Below are 27,105 nucleotides of genomic sequence, written 5' to 3'. Positions count from 1 at the left end.
ATGGAGAGGTTCTACTAAAGAACTAAATGTTGACTCTTCTTTTCTATGTAAGCCATTATATTGGCCTTATTATTCGCTAGGCCCATCTTTTTTCATCAAACTTTTTTCGATTTTGAAGACTCCTTAAAAATGTATTTCTTGGGATAACCAAATAATAAGACGTTTGAGTTTGAATGTTCATTTCATTTAAATGATTTTATATCTTAACTTCTTCTTCCTTAGGTGCTGTTGCTAAAACACTTACCTGTTCTGAGCTGCATAAACGTGCTGAAAAAATTGCTGCTCTCCTTCAAGAAAGAGGAAAGATTGAACCTGGTGATCATGTTGGTAAGTTTAAAATTTGTCGGTTTTTTTCTAAATTTACAAAATTCACAAAACAAATTCTATTTTCTATTTTTTCAAGCTCTCATCTTTCCACCGGGCTTGGATTTAATTTGTGCATTCTATGGCTGTTTATATTTGGGTGCTGTGCCAATTACCATTCGCCCACCACACCCACAAAATCTCATCACAACATTACCAACTGTTCGAATGATTGTTGATGTTTCCAAGAGTGGTATTGTATTATCGATTCAATCGATTATCAAATTGCTGAAATCACGTGAAGCTGCCGCTTCAATAGACCCCAAAAGTTGGCCACCAATTTTGGATATTGATGATAATCCAAAACGTAAATTGACTGCAATAGCTAATTCGACTTTAGACTCGACGGCGTATTTGGACTTTAGTGTATCAACATGTGGTCGATTGAGTGGAGTCATCATTACCAATAGGTTGGCTAATAGCTCAATAAATTCAAGAACTTAATTCTCTAACTTATGTTGGTGTTTCATAAATTTAGATCCCTTTCGAGTGTGTGTGCCAGTTTGAAACTAGCCTGTGAATTATACCCATCACGCCATGTGGCACTCTGCCTGGATCCTTATTGTGGTCTAGGCTTTGCAATGTGGACCTTGATTAGTGTTTATAGTGGTCATCATTCGATTTTAATTGCACCTTATGAAGTCGAAGCAAATCCTAGTCTCTGGTTGTCCACCCTATCTCAGTACAGAGTTCGTGATACATTTTGCTCGTACGGAGTTATCGAATTGTGTACAAAAGCACTTAGCAATTCGATACCAGCACTGAAACAGAGAAACGTCGATCTGCGCTGCGTGAGGACATGTGTTGTAGTCGCTGAGGAACGTCCTCGCGTTCAACTCACACAGCAATTCTGTAAACTTTTCCAAGCACTCGGACTGAATACACGTTGTGTATCAACATCGTTTGGTTGTCGAGTAAATCCAGCGATTTGCGTTCAAGGTGCCAGTTCAGCAGAGAGTGCGCAGGTGTACGTTGACCTTAGAGCGTTACGCAACAACCGAGTGGCTCTGGTCGAACGAGGTGCACCTAATTCATTGTGTCTGATTGAGTCGGGAAAACTTCTGCCCGGAGTGAAGGTTATAATCGCCAATCCAGAGACAAAGGGTCACTGTGGAGATTCACATTTGGGTGAAATTTGGGTATGCACAAGACTTAACAAAAATGCTTCTCAGATCTCAAAATTACATTTCTTTCTGTTTGAATTCTAGGTACAATCTCCTCACAGCGCTAATGGATACTTCACCATTTATGGTGACGAAACCGACTACAATGATCATTTCAATGCCAAATTAGTTACCGGAGCAACGACTGAAGTATACGCCCGCACCGGTTATTTAGGATTTTTGCGACGCACCGAATGCTCTCAAGCAGTATCGATTCTAGACGAAACTACACCCAGTATTGCGAGTCGAGATAGTGACACAGAATCATTACATTCGATGAGCCAATTACAACATAATTTATCTTCAATTTCGATTGGCAATCAATCGGGTGGTGGAACAAATAATCAAGATCAAGAATTACATGATGCTGTTTATGTGGTAGGAGCATTGGATGAAGTTATAACATTGCGAGGAATGAATTATCATCCAATTGATATTGAAAATTCTGTGTTACGTTGTCATAAAAAGATTGCCGAATGGTAAGATTTAATTTTTCAAAAAAAAACTAATTCAATCGAATGTGACGATATCATTTTTCTTGCAGTGCTGTATTTACGTGGACAAATCTACTAGTCGTAGTTGTTGAATTAGATGGAAACGAATCAGAAGCTCTGGACTTGGTACCATTGGTAACGAACACAGTTTTGGAAGAACATCAATTGATTGTTGGTGTTGTTGTTGTTGTGGATCCAGGTTAGCTTTTCAATACACTTTCAATATACCTTATGTTATATTTTTGTGTATTTTTCAGGTGTGGTTCCAATCAACAGTCGCGGTGAAAAACAACGTATGCATTTACGAGATGGCTTCCTAGCAGATCAATTGGACCCCATTTATGTTGCATATAATATGTAAATAATTTAAAAACAAAAACACACACATTACTACCAGAACAAACATAAGAACAACAAATTCAAATGGGATCGTCTAAACTTTCCATTCGTATTTAACAAACTTTTTCGCATAAAAACAAACAAATATTAAATAATTAAAATCATTATTATTATTGAAGATAAAACATTCATACATATACGTAAAATATGTATTTTTTGATAATCCCCAAAATAAAGAAAACAAATTCAAACGGACAACAAAAATTCATATAACTAAAAGAAAACAAAACAAACGAAAGAAAACAATTCGGAGAAAAGAAAAAAGAAACCAATTACAATAATTAAACAAAAGCCTCAAAATCTTCATTAAAATAAAACTTAATATTGATACAACGTATGTAATAATAAAATATACGAAAGTTTTTAGATCTATACACACATTAATAATATCCCGAAAATAAGAAAATAATTTAAATTTAATATTAAACAAAACAAAAAGAAATTCGGACAATTTTCTAGTTGTAGAATCCCAGACCACACACAATAATAATAATTAAAATTTTGTGTTTAAACATTTGTTTTATTTTAGTTAAATTACTATAGTTTTATCTCTTGCTAGGCATTTAATGAAAATTTAAACAAAATGAAAATAAAAAACCTAATAATATATTTAAATTAATAAATTTAATAAAAAATAAAAACAAAAGCAATCTTATAAGAATTTTTTACAATTGATAAATTAAAAATAAAATAAATTTAACTAAAACAAACAAAATAACGTAAATAACTTATAAATTCGGTATTGATTGGGCTAAAGTGTATTTTAAGAATAAATTACTATCAATTTAGTATTTTTTTGTCTCTTATTTCAAAAATATCTTATATAACAAAAATTATGTATAATTATAATAACCTGCACAATAATCCACTAGTGGTTTGCAAAGAAACAAACAAACAAAAATTATTCACTTTGTATTATTGATATTTTGAAATCGAAAATAATACAAATACAAATAAATTAATACTTTAAATATAATTTCTTTTTTGTTTTTAAGTATGTTTTTAAATTCACATTAAAAAACCTAATTGATTACAATTATAAATTATATTGTACTCCTTCGTAATTATTAAAAATTTTATGAAATGAAAAATAATCATCTGAGAATGATATCGAAAGATAATTTTATTATTAAGATGTGAAACAATAATTATTATGATTATTGTATTGTAATAACTCAATGTCGAAGAACAAAATAAATAAAAACAAACCAATATTTTGTTCAAGTCTCCGTTTGAATACATTTTAATGAAACACATTAAAAGTTAAAATTAAAAAACAAAACACTGTTTTCCTTCATATAAAATGTAGCCTATGAATGATAAAAATAGAAAACGACAAATATTTTCTTAGAATGCAATTTCGTTTTTAATTTAAATTCTTTTTAATTTGTAAGATTAAAAAGCAACAAAATAACAAACACAACAAAAAATAATAATTAATGTAGTTGCTTAAATTTAAAAATTATTTTTGTTTTTTTTTTTTATAATTTTATTTTTATTTTTCGGTTCTTCTATAACTTTTTTTTAAGTGTTTTCATTGTTTTTTTGTTTGCTTTTTTTGTTTTTAAATCTCTCTATCTTTTCCATGTGATTATATAAAATATTTTTTTAAAACTATAATAAGTATTTTTTAAAAAAATATTTTATTTTTTATTATTTTTAATAGTTTCTTAGTTATTATGGCCAATAAGTGAATATAATAACGTTTATATAAATATATAAATATAGAGGTAAATAAATTTTCAAAAATAAATTGCAAAATGACTTTTATTTTTTTTAACATTTGAAACAAGTAACGCTCAGTGAAGGAGCTAAATACAAAAAGATGATAAAATGGTCAGGGAAAATTATTTTGACTTCTTTAAAGTAAATAAGTTGAAAACTTAAAATAGATTGGCAAGCTGTAAAAGTTGTCAAGAATGAGCTTGAATATAGTTTGAATATTTTTCCCTAGGAATTTTTCCTAACGGAATTCTTTTTCCTTGGGAACAAATTTTGCCAACGGTCGTCCAGCTCTTCTTCCTTCTTGTCTGAGCGAACAAAATGCCGACTCTTATAATGTTGATTTTGAAAATATCGACTAGTAAAAGGTCGACAGTGACAAAGTGAATGATGTTCACATGCATGCGGCGCCGCATGCATGTGAACATCATTCACTTTGTCACTTTCGATCAACAAGTCACTCTCGGTTAATTTTTAATGTTGTGTATAGTATATCATTGAATTAAAAATAAAATTGAGTTTCCACATTAAAGAGAGAGTTTCTTGTTTTTTTCTTTACAACAGTCGACATTTTAACCGACAACTTTTCAGTCGACATTTTTTATAGTCGACATTTAAATGGGCAACTTTTTTTTTTGTCGGTCAAACTTCAGTCGACATTTTAAGAGTCTGTAAAGTTTTCAGTTGGCCAGTCGACATTTTTTTGTCGACCATTCGTACGCCACCCCCACAATTGTTGTCATTTGATGGAGATCCATGATCCTATGAGAGAGTAAGCAAACATCGTCTGCGTAATGCAAAGAATATCATTTATATTATTAATCGATGAAATACAACGAGAACAATGAAGTTTTTGTTTTGTAAACGTTTTTTGAACTTGAGCTTTGGTTTAACTTCATGCATTCTCAACACTTCCATTTTAATGTTGTGCCTTGAGGTTTCATCCAACATCTTCTTCTGAAACTCACTAATTTTGTCATTGGTATTCCATTTCTTTTCGGTGTCACTTCATAGCCTCAACTGCCTCTTCAATCTTATTGCAGAGTTTTTTTTGGATTTCAATTTTTCGTTCCAAAGCGACGTTGCAAGTTATGCCTTTTTGTGGCTTTTTTGTAGGACGAGGAGTTGAAGTTCTATTTTCAATGTTCAGCTGGGAGACCAAAAGTTAAAGCATCTGGGCATTGTTCCACCAATTCTTCTAAGGCACAAATTCGTAATATCGTTTCCTCCAACGCACTTAATTTATACTGCATGTTTAGGACCCCACCGGTTGCTTTTTTTGTCTTTTGTTTTCAGACATTTTCTTACTCATGTACTTTTTTTTATCAAGCTATACCAAGAAAAAAAATCATGGTTATCAACTTATCACCTATTTTTTCCCATTCAAAAATAGTTGTTGTTGGTGAGCCCAAACTGTTAAGTTTTTTTTTACTTCTTTCCAAAATTTTGATACATTTTCCTACGACCAATTTGTGGTGAAACCATTAGCAATATCTCGTTTTTTTCCATAAAACTAATTAAAACGTGAAATTGGTCAGTATTCGTTGAATTCGACCTTAAAGGGATACATTTGTATTTACATTTTTATTATTATTTTGTTGAGAATTGCTTACATTGTTTGCGCCGCTTTCAATTCCGACAACTAAATAACGGGGAAATATTCAGAGAGAAAAACACAAGATTTTCCCATGAAAAAAATGTTGCCGATACTTATTTTTTATAGGAATTTTTTTCCCAATTTCGAAAAATTCCCCATACCAATTTTTCGAATATGGGAACAAATCCATGGAAAAAGAAGTTCCCGATGACCCCAAATACACCTATTGCCATAACAGGTTTTCTGATTCAAGTTATTTATTATGATTTTCTTGAACTAAAATAAGTATTTTAGTATCATCATTTTCCATGGTTGTAACTAAAATATTAACACCGAACTCGAGACAACATTTTTCACGACAACCAAACTTGGGGACAAATATTTTTGTTTGGTTGAAACCTTTGGCATAATGCAGGTTTTTTTTCTATCGGCTTTAACTACATAAATATTTAAAATTAATCGTAGGTTTTTAAATTGCATACCTTCGTAAATGTATAAAAAAACATAATTTGTTTATTCTTTAGATTACACGATTTGTTTGCGTGACAAGCTATGAAGTTAAGTAAAAATTTGGCTTTGGAATAAAGAAAAGTATGATACAAGGAATTTTGTACACCGTCCTTTTGGTTTTTGTAAACTTTATGTAAAAAGTCTCATAAAATCTCAGGTCTACTTCGTATGCTATGATCGGCAGCGGTTGAGCTAATATATATTATGTAATATTAGCTATGTATTTCATTTAATTCGATGCTAAGGATATAATTCGCAACCCCCGTTTTGGGGTTCATAGCTGCTCCAAAACGTAATTCCGGAGTCAGTAACAAACTTGTCATTATTAGCTCCAAAGGAATTATACTTACAATGATAAGTGCAAGATTCGTAGAACTAATATCTACAATGAAATTTATCTTTGCCAAGGTATTATTTTTTTTCCTTCAAGTCAATCGAATTCCACCATAATTTCATATTGCTTTTGTTTGGTATGCAATTTTTTCGCTAATAATTCCGTGTAATGGGATTTATTTGCTTAAATTTTGAATAAACTTATTATTTCCTTACTTATATTTTGGTGTCATAACCAGACACTGTCTAATAAGAAAGCACGCCACGCAACTAGGCGTATTCTCAAATGACTTTTGCAGAAGCTGTATGGACGAGGAAGAGGAGGAAACAGTTCTTCATCTTCTCTGTACATGCCCTGCTCTGGTTCGAAAACGCAAGAATTACCTAGGAGAATTCTTCTTTAACAATCTAAATCATATCCGCATAATCAGCCCCTCACGTTTCGTTAAGGACTCAAACTGGTTCCATTGAGCCTAAAAGGAAGCCCCAAGATTCATGTGGTATCACAATGGGCCATTAAACAGCCCTAAGTGTGTCCGTTTCCATCTTGGACAGCCAATTCCACCTAACCTAATCCTACTTATATTTTATCTATTTCACACAACCTAACACAATTTTTCTTTTTTGTCCTTTAAAAACGACCTTCGAATTGCGATTCGTTACATCTCTTGGTTTAGAAACAAAATGTTCGTTTTCGAACTCTAATGACATTCGGAAACGCATTGCCAGGTACGAAAATCCGAATGCGGATTTGTCATTCCGTAAGTACTAGATTTCTTATCCGCAATAGAAATAGAGAGTAGAAAATATTCATTTTCGAAAATATTTGCTTTCGAAACGCATTACAGAGTAGGGCCCCAGGGTTGCCTGCATTTGAAGGGTTAAGCTTTTCCCTTTAAATTAACGGTTACTAAATTATCTGTGTAATAGGATAAAGTAGCTATATCATAGTGTGGCCTAACCTAGGGTTGTCTGTATTTTTCATTTAAATACTTTGATAAGTATAGAAATTTGATTGCATGTCTTATTGAGTGAGTTTTTATTTAAAATTAGATTTTAAGTTTCCATTTAGTGCAGAAAATTCCAATTCATATCTTTTATATCCCCAGCTGATTTCTTTCTTGAATAACTACACACCATTATTAAAAAGTGACAAAATTGTAAACTCCTCCAAAGAGTTTGCAGGATCTCCTAGGTATAATCTTGTATTATGTCTACCCTATTTAAAGTACAGGAAAATAGGAAGTGCAGTTTTATACAAATTTTAATACTAGCAACGATTATTTTTTTACAAAATGATCGACTTTTACACAATAATTTTACTAAACAAAAATTAAAATCAAGGTCACCGCCAGTTTTCAATGTGTTCCTTGTTTAGAACGATCCACACTTAATATTTTACGAACAAAAAACTTTATTTGATTTAAAAAAAAAAAAAGAGGCTGGGATGCGACCCACACTGATAACTTCCCATCCCGTCTGTCGATTTGTCTTGCTTAAAAGTTTTTCTATATGTACTAGTATCAATTTTACCAAATTTGCGTACTATTTTTTGTAGATTTTATTTTTTATGAAAAAACGGACTGTTGGATTTTTATATAAAAATCAATGAATATTGAAAACAATATTTTCTGTAAAATAAATAATAACTATCAATTCGATTTTTTTTCAAAATTTTACTGAATGTTAACAACAATATTTTTTGAAAGATAAAAGTATATAAAAGACAATATCTACAATTTTAAAAAAGATATTTGAGTCGAAAATCAATTTTTACCAACATTTATACATTTTTTTAGGTTTTTATTTTTTGTAAAAAACTATCAATTCGATTTTTCTCAAAATTTTACCGAATGTTGAAAACAATATTTCTTATAAGATAAAATTAGTTTGAAGCCAATATTTCAAAGTTTTGAAAAGATATTTGAGTCGAAAATGCATTTTTACCAACTTTTATTATTTTTTTTTAGGTTTTTATTTTTTGTAAAAAAACTGTCAATTCGATTTTTTTCAAAATTTTATCGAATGTTGAAAACAATATTTGTTATAAGATAAAAAAAGTTTTACGCCTAAATTTCAAGTTTTTGAAAAGATATTTGAATCGATATTCAATTTTTACCAATTTTGAGTAATGTTTTTTTTAGATTTTTATTTTTTATAAAAAAAACTGTCAATTCGATTTTTCTCAAAATTTTACCAGATTTCAAAAACATTGTTCTCCGTTGCTCAAAATCGTTGTGGAGATGAAATTATATTTCACTCGTTAAATTTTGGAGGTGACAAATTTTTTTTTTCAGTTTTTTTGATTTATAAAAAAAATGTTAGATAGATTTTTTTCAAAAAATATATTTCTTTGAGATCACGTTACAATATATTATATAAAATTTTCACCTTTTTTTAAACTGCTATGGTAAAAAAACCACCCACGCAATTTTCTTGAGAGCCCTTTCTGCATCTTTCTACCTTATTATCTGTATAACAAAATTTATTTGGAGTCGATATATCTTCTGGTTCTTGAGCTATGGAAAACGAAAAAAACGTCGCGAACGTACGGACGTACGGACTTACGGACGTACGGACGTACGAACGTACGTACACACGCACGCACAGACATCTTTCTAAAAATCTTTTATTTCGACTCTATTGACCTTGAAACGTCGAGAAATGTCAAAATTTTCAATTTGACAAATCGGACCCATTACAATAACTTCCTATGGGAAGTTAAAAATGTATTGACTTAAACCTTATTCAATCTTTCACAAAATATTGTAGTTAATATTGGGGAACATTTCTAGATAAATTTAATTGACAAGTTTTTCGTACAAAAAAATAAAACCTTACTAAAAATAAAACAACTCCCTCTAAGTCAAACTTTTCGTATTGTCATAATAAATTCAAGTTCGAGGATGTTTTAAAAAAATTAGAGTTAGAAAAATAAATCGTTAATTCATGACCGTAATTCATTATTGTCTCTACAAAATCATTTAAAAATAATTTGTAATTTTGTATTGATTTTATTGTATTGGCTGTTTTGAAAAGACTGTTTTGAACCTCGTCTGCTACATCTTCTGTCCATTCAATTGCTGTTTGCAATATTTAAATTGCATTTTTGATTATATTCTTTTCTAGCATTCTGGAAGCCAACTATAATTTGCCTTGACATTAAGAAATCCTAAACTGTCTGCAAATTCCAGTTTTTTCTTTAAAAATAGTCCAGGAATCTATAGAATTTGGATGTAGTTTTTGTATGAAAAATTAAGTGGAATGCCTAATTATGGCGTCAAAGTTCGAGTTAGAGAAAATAAAATTATGCATTGTTTAAGAATTTTTCACTTAGAATGGCTTTAGAATCTGCCTCACAATCGTACCGTTGAATATTGGCTTCTACCCAGTTGACTAATTTGATTAGATATTAGCTAATCGAGTTTGATATTTAATTTTTGACGCTCTGGCATTCGTCGTTGTGTATTGACATCCTAAGGAAGAATTACGAAATCATTTTTAGCAGAATTGCCTTTTAAAAAAATGTATTCTTAAAACAACTTTAATGATTAACATCAACAATTTATTTATTTATAAAAATAGAAATGCATGTATAAAAAAATAAAAACTATTATAAAATATACATAAGTAGATATTATACATGTATTTCGATGTTAAAACAAAATAAACTCATTTACAATGAACTTTATACTTTATTTAAATTTGATTTGTTTATTATTGATTTAATTGATTGCACTCATTTGTCATCACAGTTTCCCAGGCTTTTGCTGTTTCAGCATTCAATACCTGTTGTTCATATGAAAATGATAAAAGTACTGAAGGTAATATCTGAAGATATTTATTAGCAAGTGATGTTTCTTGCAGAACACATCTCAAACTAAATGCACTTTTTCGTCCCAACGTTCCAATGACACCATTTTGAGCAACTTCTTGTTGATGGAGGGCTTGAACATCTTCAGGCTTAATTGAGTAAAACATAAAAGGTGATCTTTCTAAAACAAAAACTATTGAAATGAAAAAATTAGAAACTTACCGCACTACCGCGTATCACACCTTTAATTTTTTGTTTATTTATTGTAAGCATTTTCGAAAGTGCTTTTTGATGGTCAGAAACTATTCCTCTTTCAACTCGATCACAAAGGTCACTAAAAAGATAAAATGAGGAAAATAAGAATACAATTAGAGAGTTAAACAAAAAAGTACGTATACAACTCCTCAGTGTGTTGAAAGTTCTGTAAGATATGTCGATGAATAAAATTGCATAAGAGGAACCTGCATGATTCTCGTTTGGAAACATTTCAGTTATCACAAAGATACTTTAAGGGTTGTGCTAGGAAATAAGTATGTGATAAATACTAACCTATGTGCAGTTAAGATATCCAGCAGTAAATTGATTTTTTCAGTTATCGCATAGCTTAGAGTTGCTGAACTTTTTGTTGTTGTTGTAACCGTTGAATTGAGACTCGTTTGTAAAGAGGCAAAAGATTGATTTTTAAAACAATTTGAGGAATCTGTAAAAATTTTAATGAAGTTAATGGCGTTTAAGTGTATATTTGCATAGCAATTTTTAACTTACCTATATTTTTTAAAATATTTGACATTTCACTAAAATCAACAGCTTGATTTTGTAATCGCTGGGAATGTTGCTCGAGCAGACGTTTAAGTCGTATCACAGAATTAAGCATTATTCGCATATTCTCTCTGCTAGCCGCAAGTCTTCCTTGATCCTCCAGAGGTAGATCCTTAGAATTGTAAATAATTATTTAAGAAAGTTGTCCATTGTTGTGAGTTTGATTGCATTCAAAAATATGAAACTCTCTTAGCCTCTAGCCAATCATTAATTTTTCTTTTTTTATCAACTGACCTCATTTTCACTGAGCGCCGAGTATTCATCGAGTTCCTTTGAAAACACCGATCGCAGATGTTCAATATGTTCATTCGACTTATCTGTGAGGAATGTCTCAAGCATCGGCCCAGAACTAAGTACTGGATGCTGACACACTATTTGTAGATATCGCTGAAGACCCCGTCGGCGTTCTTCAAGAAATGAATCAAGCATCAATTGTTTGGGAGGCAAGCGTGGTAGCATTCTAAAAGATATTTTTAATCTTTTTTTAGTTCATAAAAAAATTAAAAACATTAAAAAAGCTCACCGATAAGGAAAACGTGAAACCAACAAACTGTGCAGGGTGACAAAATCATTGTACCGCCGAACAACTGTGGTTTTATATTTACGGGTACTTATCTAAAACAAAATGTTTAAAGAAAAAATTAAATCAAAATTCTGGTAATTTTTAGATCTCAAGGTTACAAAAAAAGAGCTTTCTACATACCTCATATTCGGAATGCTTGAGAATAAGACCTTTTTTTTCTGGAACTAATCTTATGACTACGTTATCCGTTTCCATTTTGTTATAGTAAGTATTTGAGATTCCGTTTTAGTGATAAAGTTTCTAAGGGCTATCTGGAATTTGAAAATTAAAATTCTTGATAACATTTTTATGAAGGGTTATAAGAATACAGTAGCAGATAGAGATTTTAGTTAAAGAGAAATAAATTTTGTTCAACATTTTTGTTGTGACAAATGTTTTATGAATTTATGGAAACATTAATTAGAGAAAAATCCAAAAATGTAATTGTAAATTTCTCTTTAGAATATTTTAGATATACAAATACAAATTTCGTGAATCTTAAAATATATTTGTATCACAAACATTTCTAAGAAAATTTTGAAAACAAAGTTGAAATTTTGTAAACCATGATAATAAATTCAGATTTTTACAAAAATCCTGACAGTTTAAGTTTTAAAATTTGGCTTTATTTTCAAGTTTCAAACCGAAAACACTTTATTTTAAACTGGCTATTGTAACCTTTCTCTTAAAAATATATAGTTAAGAATCAGTTCAAGTAGAAGCAAGCTTAAAAATATTAAATTACTACTGTTGTTTTACTTTCGGATTTTTTTAACTAAACTGTTTCATATGCATAGTTTTTTGTATCCGGTTTCATTCTTGTATTTAAAAATAGAGTATTTTTAAGAGAAATATATTAATAAAAATGAAATAAACATCTTTTTACTATAAGGAAACAGGTATGCAATTTAAAAAAACGCATGGCCGTTTCGACTACGACGCTTGCAACATCATGATCTTTCCATGTCTTTTCTATCAAATATTCGCACATTTTTGACTGGAAAAATTCACGAATTAAATCTTCAAAAAGAAAAAGGGTACAATTTTGAAATCACAATATCTTGTCAGACAATTTTGAAGCAAAAACGTTAGCACACATTTCTTGCTATATTTATTATTTTTTCATTAGCATGTTAAGCGGTCTCCTTGAAAATAAACGATCAAGTAAGAGATCTAATTATCTTTTGTGATGTTCCGAAAATATACGAGAAATCGACAAAACCTGGATGGGTTACTGCAGCAGTAGTCTCAATTATTCTTGAACGATTGACACGGTTTTGATTCTTCGCATCACTAACTTGTCCCAACAGCTCAAACTTGTCTACCTCTCACATTATCGCCGTATTTGTCGATATCAACTCAAAAGAACAAAAGTTGAGCGAAATATGATTCTAAGGAAATGAATCTTAAAAATTTTAGGTATTTGAAAAGAAGACGTTTTCCCAAATACCAAGTAATTCAATATAATATGAAACGTCTTACAATAAAAATCTTTACATGGACATAAAAGAAATATGTAGAACTTTTCATTCATTTACATAAATGACGTTTGATATAATTAATGATCTCAATTTCAATTGGTGAATAAAATTGACGTCAGTTCCAGACACATCAGAAAACTAGAAAAATATTAAATTATGTTATCTACTTAAAGTCTCAGAGAGGCAAAACTATCAACCTTACTATATTCACAATTGAATGATTATGAGCTTTGAGTTAGAAGCGGTTATAGCGGATTCTTCAAATAAAATTTGTAAAGCAGTCACCTTAACCTTTGGAAAAGATTATAACCGTTCGTGTGTACTTCTTTGAAGAAGTATGTGGGTCATAATTTTTGATGATGTTAATAATGTTTATTTTCGGATCACTTCTAGTTATAAATAAATCAAACAACAAAATTAACTCAAGAAAAGGATTCTTTGAGCAGTATTCACATGAGCGCGACCAACGAACGACGAATGAATTGCAAAATGTGAGTTTATATACGTTTGAAGACATATTTTCCTGTTTTGGTTTCGGTGGTGAATGGCTTGCAAAGTATATGGACAATAGCACTTACCTCAAAGTAATTATTAACTGTTCCTTGGCGCAAATAATTTCGTTTCTAAAGCTAGTAACTTTCGCGACCAAGCTGTTCTTTACCAACCTCAAAATGTAGTCAAATGTTTCCTTTGACATCCTAAACTATGTAAAGAACTTTTCTGGATATTTTTCCAGCATTCTTATTAAGGGAACATATTCTCCTTATTCAATTTTCCGATTTGGATTAAATGGATTCACATGAAATCTTTTTCTTGTGTTGTTTAAAAACAAGGACACCAATAACTTTTTTTTTTAAACAAATATAGGTTCGACCGCATTTTATCAATCGTTTGTTTTCAAAACAAAATAGTGAAAAAAAAAGTCAAACTTATTTCGCGATGAATAAAAGCATTCATGTGAAAGAAATGTCAAAATCGAAAAATATTCTTTCATTTGTTGGCCGTTGGTTGTGCTCATGTAAATAGTGCTTTAGACAAAAATCATTCAGACATAAAAAGAAACATATCTTGGAACTGGACACTCGCTTTAAAATACGTTTCTCGAGAAATCGTATATCGATTTTTTTTTAAGTTTAGATCTTCTGTTAGGATTAATTGTAAAGGCTATGCAATGTCTTTCACCAAAATAACGCCAATAAATCGCGTAAATATATTTCCAAATTTGACCTTTTTAGAAAACAATGACTTTTCCAGAAATGGACATGTTAATTAGCCAGCTCGTTGCTTGTGCACATATGTTTTATTTTCTGTGGAGGAAAGTAAAATTTGATCTAAGCTGATAAACCAGAAATAATTTATTATTAACAAACCAAAATTTGATGCACTATTTACGAAGTAAGTATTATTGTCAGGAATGGAGGGGACCTACAGTTTATATGCCGAATCCGAACTTGAGAATGCACTTTTTCATGACAGGAGTTTTTCTTGGAGAATTTGTCAATTCCTCGCAAGAGGCAGTACCCGTGAAAAGACTTTTAGATGGCATAGGCAGGGATCGAACCCAAGACCTCAGGCATGACAGTCCAACGCACTTACCATCATGCCACGAGGCAAATCGGATAGACGGTGTAAATTAAGCTAAGGTGCGAAGGATATATGCCTTAAACTTTTGTAGATCCATTCAAATTTTGAACTTATAAAGTCAAAATTGTATGTTTTATTTTATAAAAAATGTATTGAGTTTACACTACAAAGATATTATAGGAACCGAGTTTTAAAAACTCAAGTCATTTAGTGTCGGAAGTCAATTCTTAATTAGGACTTATTTTAAAAACCTTTTTTCTTGAAGTGTCGATTATTGTATCTTCAAATGTTAATTTTTTTTAAATACAAAACATACATGTTTTGACTTTTCAAAATAATACAAGTAAGTTCCTAACCGACTTTAAGAACTGACTAACATGAAATATTAAATTTACTTAAAAATGTAAAATAAACAGCCTTCGAATTGACTTTAAGTCAGAAATTTTTAGAATGACTTTATGTCTTGTTTATCTCTAGAAATTAATAATTGCTTTAATTCGAAAACCTCATCTAAGAAAAAAATTGCAAAAATGTTGGAAACTTAGAAAAACATTTTTCAATGGGTTTTGATTGGCATTAATTAGTGTCCTACTCCAAAATTTCTTCAAGTTTCAAGTCTTTTAGATGTTATTTTTTTAAATTCGAAAAAAAACAACATCTGTATGTATGTATGTACATATAGTAGTCATTTTAAGTCTATGTATCTAAGTCCATGAATAAGTTTTTTTGTCAGTAAAATCTGAGATGATATTCTGTGTTTAAAAGGTAAAAGTTCTTAAGTCTATTTTTATATTTTTCCAGAAAGTGGATTTTGAACTTGTAATCATTGTTTAAACAAAATTAAGAATGATTTAAAGATATAGTTTTCAGTAGTTTTGCTTTTATATATACAATTATTTAAATAGTAAAACTAAATGTTGATAAGTACAGTATTTAACATATTAATTAATGTTTTTTTTACTTAAGTGCTTTTCCCAAAACAACTCTTACAGTTTTGTATTTATTTAGTATCCTAAGATATTTTTAAGTCGGTTTAAGAGTTACTAGGTTTTTATTTGTATTCGTTTTTCATATTTTCCAAATAGGATATAACATCTAATGTCAATATAATTCTGCATTTACAGAAAAAGTTTTGAGGTAAAATATCTTAAGTAGACATACGTTATTTTACTTTTTTGTTTAATATCGATCATATAAAACAAACTAATACACAAACCATTTCTGTCTTTTGATACATAAGGCATAGCATCTTCTACTTAAGTTGTTTTACCTTTTGCAAAACCCTAGGAATTAAACTTAAGCTATTTTACAAAAGGTCATAACTTTCTTGTTTCAAAATAATTAACAACGATGGTTTAGCAAAAAATTGAAGAGAGAATATATAAAAAAGGAAAATTTGTTAAAACAATATAAGTCGATTTACTTTTGATCACAGATATAATCATACATTTTTCAAAAAAATCTTCATCTCTTTAAAATAAATCTTAAAATGTATTCAAAAACGGTTCTTAATAAGTTTTAATAATAAGTAATAACTTTTTAAATAAAATGAAAAAAAAAATATTTTTTAAAACAGGTGTTTTTAAAATTAAAGAAGATATTGAAAATTAAAGTTGATATTCGAATTAACACAGCTTAACATTTTTACTAAATTTAAAAAAAATTGTTATTGTGATTTTCAAAAACCTGTTTTTAATATATTATTGTTATAGTAAATATTTTATCTCGAATCAACAAAAATAAAGCTGCTGTACGGAAACTTTTTGGACAATATTACAATTTTGAATTTTAAAGCCTTTCGCTCAAAAAATTGTAAATTTACTTTTATAAAAGCCAAAGCCGTTATGTTTTTACATGAAGTACCTCATAAATTAAGACACCATTTAATCCAAAAGTATTACCTGTTCATTCATCTCATGTTTTCTTTTCTTTATAAAGAAATCAAAATAAACAGTTTCTCAAAGGCCAAGCAACTTGATGACAAATTTCAAAATGTAACAATGCCCCCGAGAAAAAGTCGTTCATACGATTTTTCTTAAAGACAATGATGTTCTTATATTCACATTCAATTAACTAGATTTGTTTGAGTTTTTATTATTTCACATGACTTCATTTAACATAAAAATAAAAACTCCTAAAGTCACTCACCTTGTTTTGAAAAAAAGAAAATAACTTTAAGCCACAAATAAAACAAAAATATGAACTTGAGGGCAATTAGAAGATCAAAATTTATTGCTTTTGAAGCTTATGAAGAAGACGAGGCCCATCATCACATAAATTAAAAGAGAAGTTTGTTGGTTGTTGGATAATGGTGGGTGAAAATTCTTGACTTTCTAAAATCTAAAAGAAATTTATAATGTTCTTATCTTCTATTCATGGTGTGTAGTTATATTGACCTTTCTATAGCTCGGGAAACTATAGTTGCAAGTTCAAAAAAATAATCTGAATGGAGTAAAAATGAGTAAAATACTTCCTAAGGTTTAATTGGTTTAAAAATCTTGAGATACGGACATTTTGAAAAATTAAACCTGATACGGCTTGTAGTTATTTACATATGTACGTGTAAGCTTTTTCTTTTTTTTGTTCCTAAGTAATTTTGTAAATAAAATTGAAATTGAAATGCTCGTAGAATGTTGTTTTAGTTGAAGTTGTTTTTTTCTTCTCTTAAATATTATTGATAAAGTAAAATAAGTTCATAATAAGAAGAAAGTGTTTTTAATTATTGACCTAGTTGAAGACTCAATTCTTTTCAAAATCCGTACATCGTTTTTCAATATTGGAAGAGAAAAAACAATTATAAAATTAATGAGAAATTATAATTAACAGTAAAACATTAAACACATTTAAGTTATTCACTTTGAACAGAAGAATTAAAACTGCATCATCTTGTGACAGAACAAAAAATAGTAACTTATCGACTAAGCTCCAACTTTACGATCAACTTTTATTCTTTTATTATTTGTTTGTTTTTTTTTTAATTTTGAGTAATTACACAAAATTTAAATCAATAGGAATTTAGGTGAGTATGTCATCTACTCGTACATACGTGATGTGGAAGAGGTTGTCTGATTTGTATGCAAATCAGATCTTAACATTTTCAGAACTTTTATACTTAACAAAAAATAAAAATAAACTCAACACTTATGTCTGTTCAGCATGACATCACTTTAAAGTGTATGCAATAATAACAAATAAGATAAACATTCGCAATGAATTGTTAATTTATTTATACAAAAATATTTCTTTTTCCTCAAGATGTTAATTATAATAATAATTAGAATTAACATAATTGGCGGAACTAACAAACTTTTCTTTTCTAACACATAAGTGGAATTTTATAATATTATAATTTTGCAATATACCAAATAACAATCTCTTGACATGACCTTAAAAGAAATCACACATAGAAAAAATACCTTTACATTATTTATAAACGACAATGGGCAAAAATATATGGGACCATAGTCTATTTAGTGCCGGAAACGATGCCTGTAAAATTGATTGGGTATTATGGATCTATTTGGGGCAACAGGTAGACTAATATTCTCATTCTGCTTTAAAGGAAAAATATACCTTTTGTTTTAAGCCTTTATTATATGGGCAGGTGTTAAAGTTGTCAAACAATAGTTCTTACAAGAATGAAAAGTTGCATACTTAGGTGTTTCGTTTTGAAGAAATAGTAACGTATTACAAAAATAAACAGAAATATTGTAACTTATTATCTTCCCATGGGAAATAATTGTAATCGACCTTATTTATTGAATTGAAAACTTTCACACTTATCGATTTTTAAGATCCATAGAATACTAATCAAACGTTTTAAAGAGATATTTGTGCTGGCACGTTTAAGATACTTTTGTTGTTGGCTATATCTCAAGAACCCGCAGAGATATCGATCTCAAATAAATGTTGTCATATAGATGATAACACCAAAAGATACATAAAAGATTTTAGAAAAATGCAATCAACAGTTTTTTGACAGATAAAAATACAAAAAAAACTATACAAAATTGGTTAAAACTTATTTTCGTCTCAAATATGTCTAAAATTACACTAATCGAACAAATTTCGGTTTTTTTGTCTGTTCTATAAATAAAACAATACATCAATTTTTAAAATGTTATTAACCAAAAACGAGGTTCTTAAAAATCTTAAATTTAATTAGTGTCATAGATTTTTCGAATACTATATGAAAAAAGAGGCTGGGATGCGACCCACAATGATAATTTCCCATCCCGTCTGTTGATTTGTCTTGCTTAAAAGTTTGTAGGTTTTCGTGTTGGGTTAAAAAGTTGTAAGTTGAATTATTCTTAAAAATTTTAAAATTCGCAACAATAATAAAAATAGTTTAGTTTGAAAATGTAGTTTTGTTAAATAGATTATTAGTCAAAAACAATTTTTTACCAATTTTAGTAGCATTTCTTAAATTTTTACAAATTGGATGAATGAAATAAATTTGAGAGATATCAAGAACCGAACATCAATTTTTACCAAGTTTTATTATAAAAAAAAACTACTGAATATCGGAAACAATATTTTTTGTAAAATATAAAAAGTTTGAAGACAAAATTTTTAATTTTCGAAAAGCTATTTGAGTCGAATTTTAACCAAGTTTTAGTATTAGGTTTTATTTTTTGTAAAAAAAATGGTATTTTGATTTTTCTCAAAATTTGTCCGAATGTTGAAAACAATATTTCTTATAAGATAAAATAAGTTGGAAACCATAATCTAAATTTTTTTAAAAGATATTTATAGTTATAAGATAAAATAAGTTGGAAACCATAATCTAAAATTTTTTAAAAGATATTTGAGTCGAAATTAAATTTTTACCAACTTTTAGTAATTTTTTTTTTAGGTTTTTATTTTTTATAAAGAAAAATGTCAATTCAATTTTTCTCAAAATTTCACCATGTGTTAAAAACTTTATTTTTCGTTGCACAAAACTGTTATGGAGATAAAATCATTTTGTATACGAAAATTTTCGAGGTGACAAATTTTTTTTTCAGTTTTTTTTGGCTTATAAAAAATCACGTTACAATACATGATATAAAATTTAAATCAAGTCTCTAGCGCTTTTGGTTTGTAAGATATTTAGGGTTAACCAAAATGTTCGTTTTTTTTAAACTGCCATGGGAAGAAACAACCCACGCAATTTTCTTGAGAGCCCTTTCTGCATCTTTCTGACTTTGTATCTGTATAACAGAACTTATTTAAAGTGGATATCTCTTCTGGTTCTTGAGCTATGGACAACGAAAAAAAGTGGCAAACGTACAGATGTACGAACGTACGTACACACGCACGCACAGACATCTTTCTAAAAATCTTTTATTTCGACTCGAGAAATGTCAACATTTTCAATTTGACAAATCGGACCCATTACAATAACTTCCTCTGAGAAGATAATAATATACACTTTTAAAATTTAGATGTAAAATTTTCAAATACAATTCAATCGTCTGATTAAAAAAAAAACTTGTTTTGGTGAGTCGAATACCTTGAAACGCATGCCCAAGACGTTTTCGTTGCACCCTTTTGCTTGTAAGATGCATTATAATAATTTTTAAAATATATATTTCAATTTAAAATGCTCATATCATTTTTCCTATGATACGTAAATTAGAGAATGATACATCAAAAATTCACAAAATTTCACTGATTACTGAAAGTGTATCTAAGACGTTTTACTTTCAGCCTTTTAATTTAAAGACGCATTTAATGATACATTTGAGTCCAATTGTTGTACAAAATTTGAAAAGCGAATTCGGAAATAAATTTTAAAAACATCAAAATTAAGTTAAGAATTTCAAATATTTGTATAAGACTTTGAATAAATGATATGCATAAACATTTCTGGAAGGTTTAGTAGGTTGTTTATTACCACCAACAAAAAACGTTTCATTACAACAAATAAATTGTAAATCTGTACTGTTTTAACCGAATTATGGCCCGAGAAACAATTAAATATATCTTTGTAAACGAAAATTAAAGTGTAGACATTGATAGTGATGACATTACTTTAAACCGATTATCCGATTAATCTAATGAAGAGTGATTTTTTCAACCAAAACGTCTTGGGCACACTTTTTGGTAATCAGACGTTTAGTTTTTATACATATTTATTTCTAGTTAACATTTAACTATTGTTTTGTTCAGTTTTGAAAGAATAATATGTGAATTGTTATAAGTACAATCATTTTATTTTTTGAAATAAATGAACAAATTTTTTGCAACAATTTCAATTTTTTTAAGAAAACTTAAAAATAATTAAATCAACCAGTCTCAATTTAGTTAAACAAAACTGTTACTAAGCTTAAGTAAGGTCAACAATTTTACCTGCTACCTGCTTTTAAAAAGCGACTTACAACTTAAAACATAATAATAGAAGACATTCCTCATAATACAATTCACACATAGTCAAATATTATTAGAACAGCTTCATAACAACTTTAACTCACATCCCTGATCCTAGAAACATATTTACAGCTCTAATCAAGCAAAGAGTGGTATTTTGGTTTGATACATTTTTCTATATTCAGGATGAAAATTCTCATTACACATTTGTAACCTTATCTGTGCTAGAATTCACGTCACTATCGAAGAAGGATATCAACTAGTTAAAGTTCTTGAAGAATTAATTGAGACCGTTCATGTTAGCTTTCTCATATTGCTAAACGGTTCTCATAGGAGTTTTTACTTTTTTTTCCCATTTTTTTGACATGAGAAGTTTTCAGATACGATACAATAGTCTAATGTGCCTAGAGGCGGTAATACACTGATTATCTGCAACGACAGGAATTCGAATTTTGTAACTTCAAATAATTTGAGATTCGTAGAATAACGTCAAGTGTGTATACACAATTTAAATACATTTAGATTTAGCGAATTCACGAACTGCGTAATCATACGAAAGTAATTTACAGAATATTTAACATAATTAAAATAGCAAAAGAAAAAATATATTTAACTAATTAGAATATTTTAAGAAAAGTCACTATGAAGGTTTACTTTCGAAGGATTAAAGATGGACGGCCCTTTTTCGAACATCTATTAAATTTGAGAGAGTTATTGTTTTTACTAGGAACCACAAAGAAATTTGGTTCCAATTTACAAAATGTAATCCAATTTTTTTTTTATTTATTTGTCATTGCCTTTTAAAATATGGGATATCTTTTTGCCGGACCCTCTATTAGATGATTATTATTCTTAATTAGTTATTTTGTAATCGATTTTTAAATAATTGAATTCAAATAATAGTACCCGTGTTTTGTTGAGAAATCTATCAATAGTATAGCAGGATTTTACACGAATAACAAAAACAATATCAGAAGTATGAATATTACCTATAAAATTTAAAGTAGAATCATACTACGGATGGGTTTTAGACATTTATACGAGTCTCGAATGGATCTTATGTGATTTCGTTCTCAAATGTTGGTACGATTGATATTGCATTTGTATCTCGATGGTTGTGTTCGTTGAGTAGTTATGCATTTGAAATCATGTGTTTTCAATTGGGGGAAAAAATCAATCTATTACTGTTGATCTCATTTAGTTTTGTTAGAGAAAACAATAGGAAAGATAATTAAGTATAGCTTTGTTTCCACCAAAGGGTTATCTCAGTTTACATTAAATAAATGTGTTTGGTGTTTCCAAAAAAATGATTAAGTTTGACATGACTTTCTAAAATGTAAATGGTATTTCTTATGTGCAAGTGAGATAGTTTGAATCGTGTTAAACAATGAAGAATTGAATAGTTCAGCACCATATACGAATATGCTTTCTACTCCATTTGCAATTTTTTTTTAATTTGATTAAAACAAAACTATATTTTTTGTCCACAAACATGCAAATAAACAGACCATCATACATTTCCTGTAAAACCAAGTCCTCCACACAGGTTTTTCTTCACAAATTTTGACTTGTTGCGAATCAAGCTCATTTCAATTCGATTCAGGTATATACATAATTGAGGCGAGCTTCAAGCTTAGTTTTAATTAGTTTTTTTTTCACAAAACTTTTTTCTATGTGTGTTTTTTTTAATTATTATTCTGACAGGTATTCTTTCAGTTGTATCAATTTTTGAATACAAAAATCTAGCTACTGTCGATGCGTTTTCTACTATGCTATTCATTGAATGCCAAAAAAACACGGGTAATATATAAATTGTTACATCTATGATTATTTTATTTTCTTAAAAAAACGAAAAGATTTTTTTAAATCATTTCTAATTTTTGGAGAAAACTTAAAACTGCTTACCTACTCTCAAGTATGGTTAACCTTATTGCTCTTAATTAAATATAAGATAAAAGTGGCCTCATAGTTAAATAACTTCAACACTTGATAACCTTAAGCCAACAAAAACAACATTTACTTCTTAAAATCCCCTTTTTCTAAATTAAGATTTGATTATAATTTGTCAATTTCTCCGGTTGTTTGTCAGCTGATTTATTTGTATGTATAAATTTCTGCTAAGTAAAAATAAAGCTCTACCATGTCTATTGCAGTATGACATTTATTTTAGTCTAAACAATCATAAAGTTCAAATCTCCTTTAAACAAAAACAACAAAATAAAAAACATCAAACGTCTACAGAATTTGCTTACACATATCTCTAAAAAAGATCTCTATAATAACGGGTGATTGTTTTTAATCTTAAATTTTTTTTCAACGAAAACTGATCTTGAAAAAAAAAAACTAAAACTGACATAATGTTATTCATTTTATATTACCAATATCTGGGAAAAGGTCATTTTACTAGTAAAATCCTTAAAAAACTGAACTGGAAAACAATATTTTAAATCGTTTTTATGTAAAGTATGTGAAGAATATGAGTGAGAGATTGTTTGCTTCCAGATAAGGTGATTCTGTTAAAAGAATTTAATGATGCGTTTTTTCATTTGAAAATATTGAGGAGGGTTATACACATCAGGACGCAGATTCTATAAAAATTGAAACAATCGGGCGTTTACTCAGGCAACAAAATTTTAGGACGGATTTATATAGAACAGTTAAAAACAAGCATTTTTTACAACCAGAGCAGAGGGTTTATCTCCCCCCGCTTAGTGGTGGGGGCAATTTAAAAAAATATGTACGTTAAATTACTATTCTTTTTTCTTTAGGAATTCATTGCTCTTAATTGTTTTTGATCAAAAACTGAAAATAGTTTAAAAGGAATTTAATTTTCAATATTTCAAAACCATAAGTTTATAAATAATTTTTTTTAAATATTTTGTTGCTATTATTAATTTGTAATCAAAAACTGTAAACTAGATGACTTTATGTCTTTCAGTATTTGAGAAAATGGAAAATTACCAAACAAAATATTTTCGATTATGACATAGTTAGTTTGGTCCCGTACGCATAGATGGAGAATGGAGGAGAAGATATAACGACGAACTGTACGGGCTGTACAGCAACACTGACCTAGTTAGCAGAATTAAAGTCCAACGGCTTAGATGGCTAGGTCATGTAGAGCGGATGGACATTAACGCTCCAGCTCGGAAGGTCTTCGAATCCAATCCCGAGGGACGGCGCAGTAGAGGAAGACCGCGACTCAGGTGGCGTACCTAGGTGGGAGAGGACCTCTACCAACTTCGCGTGAGAAACTGGAGACAGCTAGCTATGGACCGAGCTGGCTGGAGACGCATGTTGGTTGAGGCCCAGGTCCGCCCCGGACTGTAGCGCCACCTTAAGTAAGTAAGAAAGATATGGTTAGGATAAATTAATTTTTATTAAAACCAACTTATTTAAATGCAAAATAAACTTTTCATGCACCGCACATTGTACGCAGCCATAATTCTATAGTCAGCCTAAGCAAGGGGGTTTTAGGGTGGACAGCAACCCCCTGCACATGACAAATTATTAAAAAAATCATTTGTAAACTTATGGTTTTAAAAAATTAAATTTTTTTAAAAACTTTTTTCTACACAAATTTTGAGTTTAAAATAAGATTTTTCAAAAACTATGCATAGTTCTTAATTGCTAAACTGGCTAATAAGGCAGAATGTTGGCTCTAAGAAAAAGGTAAAATACTTATGTACTTGTAAGTATTGCTGGTATTTTTTTTAAACTATTTTTTTCGATTTTAAGATAGACCCCCTCCCATAGTAAAAAATGCTTGGTCTTAACAGTTCTACAACGTTTTGTCTATCGAAAACGTTCGTTACTTTTTTGCTTACGTTTCTAACTTCAAATCCAACTTATGGTTAAAGATAAATCATAATTTTCAGAACTCATAATTCAATTTTATCCACAACAAAAATTAGTTATCCATAAGGTCCTCTGGTTATGGACATTTCAATTTTTATACTAAAGATATATTTGTTAAACACGTTAAAAAGAAACACCCTGTCTACCTAGTTTCAACTAGATATTCTTATTAAATATAAAATATACTTAAACGCGTTTCATACTAAAGATCACTTTAAATGTTAAATTGTTTATCATTTTCATTTTTTTTATTTTTCAAGTGAATTTCCGAATTGCTGCCTTGCGCTACTCTGACAGAATCACTTTATGCATTAAGTACTACCGCCGGTCGCCGCGCAGCTTGCATCAACATCGACATCATTGAGGAGACCACTTATTCCAGTACTGTCGTATATAGAAAAATAGGAATGATGTCGAATGTGCCATTCAGTGACAGGCGCTAAGCCGGCCATGCTCAAACGAACGAAACTACACAAATTATTATCAATTGAAATGCACCACGTTCGTTGGGTAAATATCACATCAAGCATCACAATAATAAGATACGATACATAATTAAATATAACAAGATCCATATGAATTATTATTCCAACAACAACAAAATATATTACTAAACCTGATGACAACAAGTTTCTAAATGTTGCAAAGTATCTACAAAGTCTCAGGTACACTTGCACGGGGGTTTTTGTTTAAAACTTCTTTTCTTTTGTTTTTGGTTGAAATTCTCATTTTGCTAGTTTTGTGTTGGTTTTGTTTTTATTGTCGATTCTGATGACTGTTGATTCACACTTCATCATCACATTCCACCATCTCACCAGAACCCACCTCCCTCTTTCCCTTGCTTCTCTTCTCATAGCTTATGGCTTATAAATAAAAATTCGATCTTTCAAACAAAAATCTACTAAACTTGTGTCATTTGTTGAACGTAAACTCTCAACAACAAAAGTTTAACTTGTTTTCCATGAACGAAACGAAGAGACACAAAAAGAAAAAGCTTTTTTATTACTGGTTTCCCTTTCCGAAATAATTACGTACCACTAGTATTTTATTTTTATATTTTTGATAAATTATTTATTTGTATCCAAAAGATTGATTATAAATTATGGAATTTTTTTGTATATTTTCCAAAATATTTTGCTAACTTGCAAAACTACGAACACATTTTTATAGACGAGACGAGAAGTTTTTGTTTTTTTGGAATTTAAATATTTTAAGTATCACAACATGACCGACATGCGACAAAAAATTTAAACAAAATAAAAAACAAAAAATATAATATTGCGCAACGTTAACGTTTTATATTTTTCAACGAAGACGAGACGACGCGAACGCGACGCAGGCTACAACAACACAATTGAGACTGATTGACAAAATACAAAAGTTTGATCGGCTTAGCCAAAATGAGGCGAATGTCGATGGCAGCATACAGCTCCATTCAAGCTTCATCGAAGCGACGACGACGTCGTCTAGTCGACTTCGAGGCTGTTCATTTGGAACAGCGAGAGCGATAGCAGAGGCTTGATATTTTGTGGAACGTAAGCTTATGTTTGATTGTATTTCTTGTCTCCGATTCGTTGTGTTTATGGTAACGTTTTTAAAATATACGCGACCTACGCGAAGCTGAGCCGAATGATAAAGACGATGATGCTTAAAAGTTGCATAAAACAAAGTGCATCTTATAAATATGAGAATGAAGACTGCTGGACTGGTATGATGATGAATGGAGAGAAACATCCGCAGATAAAAAAGTAGGTTTTGTTGATTCGTTGATTCATCATCATCATCGTCATCTTGTGTGCATTCCGATGGAACTATGAAAGTTTCCAATGAAAAAATTCCGATAATGTTTTGTGATTCATAGTCAAAGAATTACAGTTGAAAAAATATATATCAACTAAGGAAAAAGTACGAGCAAAACTAGATGAACATAATAATTTATCAAAAAAGTACGTATACGCCCAGTAGTCAAGGAACATTTTATATACCCTTTGAAAAATTACAACAACGTTGAATTTTGGAGGACGGCTTTATTTTTAAAGTGCTTAACAATCGTTA

At 29.6% G+C, this 27,105-nt stretch overlaps 2 protein-coding genes across 11 annotated transcripts in view; one reads left to right on the top strand and one right to left on the bottom strand.

Annotated features, from left to right (window-relative positions):
* The window catches only part of LOC129939562 (disco-interacting protein 2), a 310,790-nt gene extending 307,167 nt beyond the window's left edge, over positions 1-3,623 (top strand). For all 10 annotated transcript variants that reach the window (XM_056047616.1, XM_056047618.1, XM_056047612.1 and 7 more), the window contains 6 exons: positions 223-327; positions 404-773; positions 842-1,502; positions 1,572-2,005; positions 2,071-2,219; positions 2,278-3,623. In XM_056047616.1, coding sequence (XP_055903591.1) covers positions 223-327; positions 404-773; positions 842-1,502; positions 1,572-2,005; positions 2,071-2,219; positions 2,278-2,381 — 1,823 coding nt within the window. In that variant the 3' untranslated portion in view covers positions 2,382-3,623. The remainder of the gene's footprint in view (positions 1-222; positions 328-403; positions 774-841; positions 1,503-1,571; positions 2,006-2,070; positions 2,220-2,277) is intronic.
* A 6,501-nt stretch (positions 3,624-10,124) lies between these two features.
* Positions 10,125-26,463, bottom strand: LOC129941935 (sorting nexin-8-like). Its single transcript, XM_056050715.1, has 8 exons — positions 26,086-26,463; positions 11,918-12,048; positions 11,738-11,829; positions 11,449-11,674; positions 11,161-11,326; positions 10,945-11,095; positions 10,618-10,729; positions 10,125-10,544 (listed from the first exon to the last, which is right to left on the bottom strand). The coding sequence occupies exons 2-8, from the start codon at positions 11,990-11,992 to the stop codon at positions 10,299-10,301; spliced, it is 1,068 nt and encodes a 355-aa protein (XP_055906690.1). The 5' UTR covers positions 11,993-12,048; positions 26,086-26,463; the 3' UTR covers positions 10,125-10,298.
* Between the last annotated feature and the right edge of the window lie 642 nt (positions 26,464-27,105).

The sequence above is a fragment of the Eupeodes corollae genome, chromosome 1 (genome assembly GCF_945859685.1).
Source record: "Eupeodes corollae chromosome 1, idEupCoro1.1, whole genome shotgun sequence".
Classification (NCBI taxonomy): Eukaryota; Metazoa; Arthropoda; class Insecta; order Diptera; family Syrphidae; genus Eupeodes; species Eupeodes corollae.
This window is presented reverse-complemented; position numbering and strand designations above follow the sequence as displayed.

Coding starts and splice junctions, on each gene's coding strand:
- LOC129941935 (XM_056050715.1), bottom strand. CDS start 11,992: ATGGAAACGGATAACGTAGTCATAAGATTAGTTCCAGAAAAAAAAGGT. Junction 11,830..11,917: donor TCAAGCATTCCGAATATGAG/GTATGTAGAAAG, acceptor ATTTTGTTTTAG/ATAAGTACCCGTAAATATAA. Junction 11,096..11,160: donor AAATATTTTAAAAAATATAG/GTAAGTTAAAAA, acceptor AAATTTTTACAG/ATTCCTCAAATTGTTTTAAA.